The 10,219-nt window shown below is 41.6% G+C and overlaps 1 protein-coding gene across 1 annotated transcript in view; it reads right to left on the bottom strand.

Annotated features, from left to right (window-relative positions):
- Positions 1-4,160: 4,160 nt before the first annotated feature.
- ZMAT4 (zinc finger matrin-type 4) overlaps positions 4,161-10,219 on the bottom strand; it is a 386,494-nt gene continuing 380,435 nt past the window's right edge. The window contains exon 7 of the mRNA XM_005899833.2: positions 4,161-5,990. Within this exon, the coding sequence (XP_005899895.1) occupies positions 5,975-5,990 (16 nt within the window). The 3' untranslated portion in view covers positions 4,161-5,974. The remainder of the gene's footprint in view (positions 5,991-10,219) is intronic.

Here is a 10,219-nt window from a genome sequence, read left to right as displayed (position 1 = left end):
AATAGACAATGACAGCCTGATTTTAAAGTAGAACACTTGGCCACTGAGTTGGCCAGTGCAAGGAAACCTTTCCTGGCCCATCATTTGTGGTTTTATGGTCAGACTTTTAATCTTTTTTAAAGTCAGGTAGAAAAATGCACTGAATTCTCAGAATTGCAAGGATGCAATAGGGGAATCCATTATTATGAATAGCAATTTCACATTTCCCCTTTAATTAAAAAAAGTGACTAAATTTACAGCCAAATGCACTACACTGTACATTTCTTCAACGTTGTGAAACTGAATCAGCCCTTACTGATCCTGGTGGCCACTTGGGGAATGAGAGAACTTGAGCGTGGACTTCAATCTCTGTTGACGTGTCAGTTTGGCACAGAAGGATACTTCGAGTGCTCTTCACAGTGTAACATGTTCATGATAGTTGGAGGTAGGGGGACAGAGAATATATTTTTTTTCCCCTTCACTCATATAATTTGAAGAGTATAGAATGTGGTTTTTAAAGGTCAGAATGAATTGCTAATGAAGTTGAGGCATTTGAAATTAACAAATAAAACTGCTCCTCAGAATGGTGACTAAGGAACAATTAATCATGTGGGGGAAATGGCAGCTGAGTAGACCCAGCAGGAAAATTTCTTTTTAACTAGTTTCCATAGAGCCTTCAAATGGCATTACTGAGAAGCTGTTTGGTTTTAATTCCTTTCCTTTCTCTTAGGCTATATACTTTTTTAAGAAAAAACAACCAATGTGCACCATTTTTCTAGAAAAAGAGAAGCCAGGGCAGACGCTCCCCCACCCAGACTCTTGCAGACATTCAGAAATATATGGACCGGCCATGACTCTTCCCTCTTTAACTCAGCATGGGGAGGAATCAGGGTTACATTATGTAGGTATAAACTTCAGCTTATTCTAATTAATTTTTAAATATAAATCACTGGCTATTTGGGGCATTTTTTTCATTATACAAAAATCAATTTTATTTCATTAGCAACAAAACAAAAAAAATGAAATTTAAGAAGATGTCATATAAATCAAAATTTTAAAAAAGTATGGTCTAGTCACCAAGTCGTGTCTGACTCTTGGTGACCACATGGACTGTAGCCCACCAGGTTGCTCTGTCCATGGGGTTTCCAGGCAAGAGTACTGGAGTGAGTGGGTTGCCATTTCCTTCTCCAAGCATTTAAACTGTTATAACACAGGGACTTCCCTGGTGGTCCAGTGGTTAAGACTCTGGGCTTCCACTACAGGGGGCACGGGTTCCACCCCCGGTCAAGGAACGAAGATCCCACACGCAGGACAGCAAGGCCAAAACAGAAAAGGAAAAAAAAAAAGCCTATTATAATGCAAAATGACTTAATATACTCTTTAAAATCAGAGTTGACCTCCCCTCCTTCCTACCTTGGAGAACACCTGCTTTAAAATCTGCTTAAGGAAGCATTTTGTGTTTGCTCCTAGGTGCTTTGCATGTTTCTATATGGACTACATTTGCCGGATTTGAGTTAGATATCCTGAGTCCATGGGCTTCCCAGGTGGCGCTAGTGGTAAAGAACCTGCCTGCCAATGCAGGAGACTTAAGAGATTCAGGTTTGGTCCCTGGGTGGGAAGATCTCCTGGAGAAGGGAATGGCAACCCACTCCAGCATTCTTGCCTGGAGAATCCCATGGACAGAGGAGCCTGGTGGGCTATAGTCCATGGGGTCACAAAGAGTCAGACCGGACTGAAGCGACTTAGAACACACCCTTAGTCCATATGCTGAGACTCTCAGAATTTCATTTCACATCAAAATATTTATACATGAAATTCCAAGTTAAATTTATCAACATGAAGGTAACAATAAAATAACCAGATAGTTCAGACGTGCATATCTTAAAGTAGAAAGCTCAGGCAGCATTTAACCCGGAGATTTGTATTTGTGAGCACTTGACATGTATTAATTAGCTAATCCACACCATAAACCTATGAAGTAGTTCAGCATGACTTTAGGATGAATACATTAGGTAAGACGCCAGAGAAGAAAAAAAAATTCCATCCCCAAAATAGTATGCTGATAGGAACCTTCTTATTCCGGTCACGAAAGAACAGTCATCAATTCTTTGTATGAGCTGATCAAACAAAGATTATATAGCTTGGATGGAAGACAGAAAGAGTAGTGATTTTATTACCTAACCGTTTTGTTGGTGCCGTTTAGTCGCTAAGTCATGTCTGACTCTTTGCAACCCTGTGGATGTAGCCCATCAGGCTCCTCTGTTCATGGGGTTTCCTAGGCAAGAAGAATACTGGAGTGGGTTGCCATTCCCTTCCCCAGGGGATCTTTCTGACCCAGGGACTGGACCCATATCCCCTGCATTGACAGGTGGATTCTTTACCACTGAGCCACCAGAGAAGCTCCATCTGAGAGTTTAGAAAGGTTTTCTTATTGGAGTTCCAATATTCTGTGTTCATGTGACTTGTCAGAAACTCCCCACTCAAAGGCCAGCCTCAGAAGAGGTGTGTGACACCCTCCCCACCTCCCACTTACCCCAGGACTCAAATTTCCCAGTGGAAATAAGAAAAGCTATCACATGTTCTTCTCCTCCTGGTCTGATGGCCTAATAACCTCACGTCAAAAGAAAGGTAGAAGTCAAGTGAAGTGAAACTCACTCAGTCGTGTCCGACTCCTTGTGACCCCACAGACTATACAGTCCATGGAATTCTCCAGGCCAAAATACTGGAGTGAGTAGCCTTTCCCTTCTCCAGGGGATCTTCCCAACCCAGGGATCAACCCAGGTCTCCCACATTGCAGGCAGATTCTTTACCAGCTGAGCCACCAGGGAAGCCCAAGAATACTGGAGTGAGTAGCCTATCCCTTCTCCAACAGATCTTCCCGAACCCAGGAATCAAACTGGGGTCTCCTGCATTGCAGGTGGATTCTTTACCAACTGAGATATGAAGGAAGCCCTAGAAAGGTATAAAGGCTCCTATAGATCCCATGTATGTTTATATGTCATCTAAGAGGTAAAAGGAAAACAAATTCTATTGGTTATTGTAGTCAAGCAACTACAGATAAGTTTTATTACTACTTTTATCAGCCGGAGGGATCACTGGAGTCCTCCCTACTTAGCAGATTGCTTTATGATCATATTTATGAGTGTGCCTGGCTGGGGAGACTATGCATAACAAAAGCTCGTTAACTTGAGTCTCATTCCCATGGCATTTGCGGCCAATGGCCCAGAAGCCAGCCTGAAGTTTCCTTCTGTACCTAAAGAAGAAAAACTCTTTGCAAAGAAAGTGCATTGCATGCCCAGCACTGTAGATTTCCCCTCTCTGAGACACCATAGACTATTTCAGCTACTTAGTGAGCATCCTTTTAAATATAAAAATATTCCTCTAATATAAGCACACACTTAGCCTTGTGTGTTGGGGCTTCCCCAGTGGCTCAGTGGTAGAATCTGCCTGCCAATGCAGGCGATGCGGGTTGATTGCTGGGTCTGGAAGATCCTTTGGAGGAGGGCATGGCAACCCACTCCAGTATTCTTGCCTGGAGAATCCCTATGGACAGAGAAGCCTGGAGGGCTGCAGTCCATGGGGTCACAAAGAGTCAGATGCGACTGAACACTGAGGCTTGTGTGTTAACTCCAAATCGTTTTTCCCTCATGGGGGTCAACTCCAAATGGGCAGCAGTTGGTTGGTCTAGTTGATATTGCTACAAGTATTATGGATTGGTGCCAGTACTTTGAATACTGACGATTTGGATACTCTCACTCTTTCAAATAGATAGGGTTCTCCCTTGGTTCCCTGAATGGAGATTTTAAGGGAAATTTTTGGACTCTTCTGTCTCCTGGAATCTCCCCTGTAATCAGATGGTCCTTCCAGAGCAGTAGCTCTGCAGGGGCTCATCCTCTCCACCAGAATTTGTATGGCTATCTGAAATTCTTCCCTTACATCTCAATCCCATCATTCCTCATGAAATTGGAAGGTAAGAAACTACCTAATTAAACAAAAAGAACCATTCCCACCCAATAAGAGACAAAAACAATAAGCCTCTAGCTTCCCTAGCTGAGACGCTCCCATTCAACACTTCCCCAAATAGAAATCACATCCATCGCAGAATATGTCACCTCCATGGTACACAGGAATGATCATTCCTTTTATTTGCATGGACAGAAATAAAGAAATTTGAAAACAAACCACAAGACCTCTGGTAGGGTGTTTACTTGGACTTGACAGATTACCAAAGAGCCATGGTATCTAGATAAGGAATTCTAAAATAATCTGATATCTATAAAGGGTTTGGCACAGCCTCTCTGAAAAGCAAAAGAGATTTACGTTCATCGGTGTGTCTATATTGTTATTAACAGCAATAATAAAAAAAACACTATAAACACAAACAGAAACAAAGATTTTTTTTTCTTTCTTTTTTACTTAGTGCTTATTTTACAGCAGACTTGACAAAGAAAGCTTTATTTTACACATTCAAAGAAAAGTCATCATGGGAAGTTTGTAGCTCTGTGGTGTGCTTTCCAAAACAGAAAAATAGATTCTTCCTATCAAAGCTTCCTTCCTTCCCACGGGACGGACCGTGGCTGGTGAGACTGGCGGGGCTGGCTCTCTCTGAAGTCACAGAAACTGACAAGCCTGCTCTCTCCTGAGTGGACCCTTCTCAATAGAACAGGGCCAAATTGCAAACACCTCCGTAAAGACACTGTGCATCCCTATGTCATTCCATTTATTGCTCGCCGAGTTGTAACCACCTTAGGTCTCTGTGGAAAAATCACAGACACCCAGAAAACCCTGACATGGGGAGACCAACCCCCTGTGGTCACAATGTACAAAGGGCAACCCCAGTCAGGGCTCTAAGAAGCATTCAGAATAGAGTGTAAATGCCCAGCTTTGCAGTGAGCCTGCAGGACTACAAATCCAGTTGCCATGCAGAAGATTTCAACCTAGAGATTTCAGCTTCAGAGACATTCCCCTTCAGAGAGGAACGGTTTTCCAGTCTGCCATACTGGCCAGTGGCATTCTCTCCAGAGTGGCTGAATCTCAGCTCAGCAAGAGGACTTGAGTGACAAAGACAGGAACGGGTGACCTCAATGTCCAAGGTGGTTATTTGTGCAGAATTCCCTCATTTCTTTCCAGATCCTCCGTGCCCTACACGAACGTCCACAATTCAGGCCAACTTCATAAGAAAACATTCTTTTATTTCCCTCTCATTCTGGGGCTGATCGTTCTTTTTCGTGAATGCCTTTGGGAAAACGTTTCATCGAGGTCAACTGCTATTAAGACATTTTTGCCTAAGAGGATCATCATGCAGGCAAACTAATTCTTTTCCTAAGCTATTATTTTGGCAGCTTGCAAAAGAGGACTTGGCTTAACCTTGAGAAACTGTTCTTTGAATGATCAGGAAAAAAAAAAAAGGATTTCTCCTTGATTTACCGTCCTTATTCTTGATCGGATGGCAAAGCTGGCTCATATATTTGAAGGTGAAATGAGAATTTGTGTCCATTATGTAACTTCTACTAATGGTGGTCAGGCTCTGTGCACGTTGCCACCAATTGTGTTCAACACGATGAAAAAATAAAGTTTATTTCTTGATAGACGTGGTTTGCATTTCCACCAGCAAGGAGTTAACAGAATAATTACGTGGTGAAGAAATCTGAGAATAAATTGGAAACTGAGATTTTTTTCCCCACTGTCTTTAAGTTTGAATGATGCTCCTGCTGTTTGCTATAGGATTATGATGTAGAACATGTGCTAAATATATTATCAGGAAAGAATTTTTCCAAAATCCATCCACATATCATAGCTTACCACAAAATTAAAAAAAAAACAGAAAGAAAGGAAGCTCATTCATTCCCCAAAACTAAGATTAGTCCTGTGTTAATCTGAATCCTCATGAGAAATGTTCATTGTTCGTGAACAGATCTTCCTCTGGTGGTTGGTAAGCATTTCTCCAAGGCAGAAAATCCTGACTTTTTTTCTCATCTCTTGATTGATGTTCTTACTACTTATTCTTCAGGCTGTAAGACAGAAGGAAACACCATTTTATCTGCTTTCATAATTACATATTTCAATCTTCTCCCCACCCACCCTCTCTCTCAAGCTCTTCCCACCCCCGACACCACTTTAGCCATCAAATTAAAGTAAGGATGAATCGATAGAATGAATTGTTTAAGTTTTCAATAAGCTGTGTATATCTTAATTCAATTACCAATGTCACCTCTGTGTATACACAAGAAAAACTATTTCTACTTTGGCAAACCAGACACCAAATTCATTCTGAAAGTTCTTGTGAAAATGAAAACAATAAGTTGAATCTTATGTACAGTGTATTGCAAATACCCATCTGTAAGATTCAGGTTTCACTCATTGCAAAGCCCTCCTTTTGGGAGGAAAGAATAATTTTATAGCATTTAGATTTCAAAGAATTACAAGTGCTCTTCTCAGTTCATTTGGAATTTTCAGTTAAATGGGAAAACATTGCTTCTGGTCTTGCTCTCAAAAAGTATTGATTGATCATCCCTGCCCCCAGAGGCACTGGCATCGTCTCCGCCCCTGTGCCCAAGAAGCTGCTGATGATGGCCGGCATTGACGACTGCTACACTTCTGCCAGGGGCTGCACTGCCACCCTGGGCAACTTTGCCAAGGCCACTTTTGATGCCATTTCCAAGACCTATAGTTACCTCACCCCTGACCTCTGGAAAGAGACGGTGTTCACCAAGTCTCCATATCAGGAATTCACTGACCATCTTGTAAAGACCCACACCAGAGTCTCCGTGCAGAGGACACAGGCCCCAGCTGTAGCCACCACATAATTTTATAAAGTGAATGAAACCAAAAAAAAAAAAAAAAGTATTGATTGAAAGCAAATAGATAACCAACTTTTAAACAGGTCTTTAGTCTTTGTTCTTTGTGGTAAAAAGATGCCTCCATATATTACATTCCTACCACATGACAAAATTTCCACATTTATTATTATTATTAGCTGCATTGGTGGGGGCAGCATGTGGAACTTCCGGAGCTAGGAGTGGAACCCCACACCACCTACAGTAGAAGCCCAGCGTCTTAAACCCTGGCCCATCAGGGAGTGAAGTGAACTCGCTCAGTCGTGTCTGACTCTTTGCGACCCCGTGGACTGTAGCCCACCAGCCTGCTCTGTCCATGGAATTCTCCAGGCAAGAATACTGGAGTGGGTTGCCATTTCCTTCTCCAGGGGATCTTCCCAACCCAGGGATTGAATGCAGGTCTCCCACATGGCAGGCAGATGCTTTATCCTCTGAGCCACCAGGGAACACATCAGGGAAGCCCACACTAATTTTACGTTATAATGTAATCCCCTCAACCACCTTTAACGTGAGTGTCATTTCTCCCCATTTTAAAGGTGAGAGCAGTGAGACTAAACTTGGCTAAGTTACCAGAACAGCCATCAGCTGCCAAGGCGGGGAGTCAAATCCTGGGAAAGATCAAAATCAAAGGTTTAAGTTTTGAAAGAGCTTTTGGAAAGAGCTTGTTGACAAGATGTGAAAGGGATTTTTCTTACACTGAGGAAGGTTTCTTCTGTCTGCAATCAGCCTGCCGACTTGTATCTTTTAACAATCTCCATTTACCCTAAGGCTATATTTTAGGACCGAGGGTGACAATGTGCTGCTAAGTTCTGCTAAGTCGCTTCAGTCGTGTTCGACTCTGTGCGACCCCACAGATGGCAGCCTACCAGGCTCCCCCGTCCCTGGGATTCTCCAGGCAAGAATACGGGAATGGGTTGCCATTTCCTTCTCCAGTGCATGAAAGTGAAAAGTGAAAGTGAAGTTGCCCAGTCGTGTCCGACTCTTAGATGCTAGACAATGTGCTAGAGTAGGTCAGAATCATTGCATAGATTTTCCTGTTCAACACTGAGATCTAAATATCTTAGCGGAAATCTGATAAATGAAAACACACACACCACAAAGGAAAATTCTTCTACTCACCTAGAAGCACACAGCATATCTTGAAATTTTATTTTCCAAAAAACAGTGTTGTCATAGAGTATTCTTAGGATCTGAATAAGAATTAAATGCTCTTGGGATAATGTAGACCAAAAGAAAATGGAGACTACTTGCATTTGGTGGGGTGGGGGTTTGAAATTTTGCCTTGGAATGACCCTGGTAACCACAGATGCTTTTTAATAGTTGTTATAAAAAGAAAGAGCCTGTTTTAGAATCTCACATTCAGTGTCTGCTACCATCCGGTCATGACCTAAGGAAATTCTACAGTTCTTGTCATCTTCCTGAATTAATGTGACATAGAGGTTGGAAGTTCTCACTAAGCAAACAAGTATAATCGCATTTTTAAAAACTGCAAAGATGAACACTTTTCAAATGAAAATGAGTTTGAAGTGCAGTATGTCCACATAATAGTAAGAAGACCAAATATATTCCTAGCTGAGCAGACTTCAATCCTGATTACATCGTTTAGAAGAAACCACAAGAGAGGTTTTGTTTTTTTTTTTTTAACTTATAGTAAAAGTGTTATACTAAGAACATAATCCCATAATGAGGAAAAATAGTGCACTCTTCTTTTTATGGGCAGAATAATTATTCAGATCCTTCCTAAACACACAGAAGTAATGACAAATTAAAATGCCTTCCAATTCCATACAGCTTTTATAATTATTCAGCCGTTACTGTTATTATTGCTGGAAAGCCTCCTTCGTAGTTTAGTCAGCATCCCATCTGATACAAAAGAACATGGAAAATTTTACTGCTATTAATAAATATGCAGCCATCCAATCCAAGAAGAAAATTCTTTCTCATCTGAGAGATAAGCTGCATAATTCATGTATTTTCAGAAATTTCCTTAAATAGAAAATTGAAGAAAGGCATAGGAGAAAAAAAAGAATTCAGTACATAGCTTCCATGTGTGGGCAGGGATGGTCTTTGTTTTCAGTCTTCAACGTGATTCTGTTTGAAGAGACAATTTCAGTTGCATTGTATTCATACCAATCAAACAGAACTCACTTTATTTTCGACTTGTATCATGGTAAAAATGATGACAATGTGATCTTTTCTTTCATTATCTAAAAAATACGACCCTGTAATTAAAAGTTACTGGGACTTTTCTTGGGATTTTAGAATGCAATGAGAAAAGCTTAGAACAATTTGTGATGGGTATCTCTGATTTTTAAGAGAAGTTTCCACATCAGTACACAGTGCGGCTTCCACGATCCCCAGTCCTGTTGGAGTTCCTGCCCCCAAAAGGGACGTGTATCGAGCATGCTTAGTCACTCGTGCCCAACTCTTTGCAACCCTATGGACTGTAGCCCACCAGGCTCCTCTGTCTGTAGGATTCTCTGGGCCAGAATACTGGAGTAGGTTGCCATTCCTTGCTCCAAGGGATCTTCCTGACCCAGGGATCAAAATCAAGTCTCCTATACTGCAGGTGGTTTCTTTGCTGTTTGAGCCACAAGGGAAGCCCTAAAAAGAGATGGGATGGCCTTAAAAACAGGTCTTGGATTTCAAAGTCCCAGTCAGAGAAGAGTCACATGTGCAGGTCCAGTTGGTAAAAAGCTTTTCTTTCCACTAATCACCCCATGCACCCATCTGACCTGACAGGTCCAGAGAGTAAGGATGCTCTGAATGGGCTGTGAGACAGAAGTGTAATGCTGTCTGATAAAGACTTAATACCTGAAAAGGAGTCTTAAATGCTGAAATTAAACTGTTCTCACCATTGAAAATGACCAGAAATGTACACAGTTTTCTTAGATATTATCAAGGTGAGAGAGAGAAGTAGAGAAAGCGTTCAGACCAAGTGCGTTTAAAGTGGTGAGTAAGGGAAAATGAAATGAATCATTACCCCCAGGCTGAATTTACAGTTTGATAAACCAATCAAAAAGCAAAACAGAACATCCTCAGTTCTGATTAAGCCCAGTTTCTGACAGCCAGGCAGCAGTTAGCAGTGACATGAACCATGAAGCTCTAAGCCGTGTCTTATCTGAAATGATATGCCCAGGATCCATCAGATGAGGAGTTATGTTCCAAAATCTTCCACAGACACGTTTCCGGACAGTCGCTGACTTTGAACTTATTCAACCCACTGCCTGTGCCTAAAAGGACTTCCAAGGGCTTGCTATCTTTGTCCGAGGTGTTAAGACAGTGACAACAATAAACCAGATTGAATTATGTTTCCATAATTGAACATCAGCAATCTCTAGTCTTTCTTTCCCTACATTTTCTAACTTGAATCCACAGTAGAAATTCAAGAGTTTTTCCTGACC

This window comes from Bos mutus, chromosome 27, assembly GCF_027580195.1.
Source record: "Bos mutus isolate GX-2022 chromosome 27, NWIPB_WYAK_1.1, whole genome shotgun sequence".
Classification (NCBI taxonomy): Eukaryota; Metazoa; Chordata; class Mammalia; order Artiodactyla; family Bovidae; genus Bos; species Bos mutus.
Note: the sequence above shows the minus strand (reverse complement) of the source record. Positions and strands in the feature narration are given on the sequence as shown.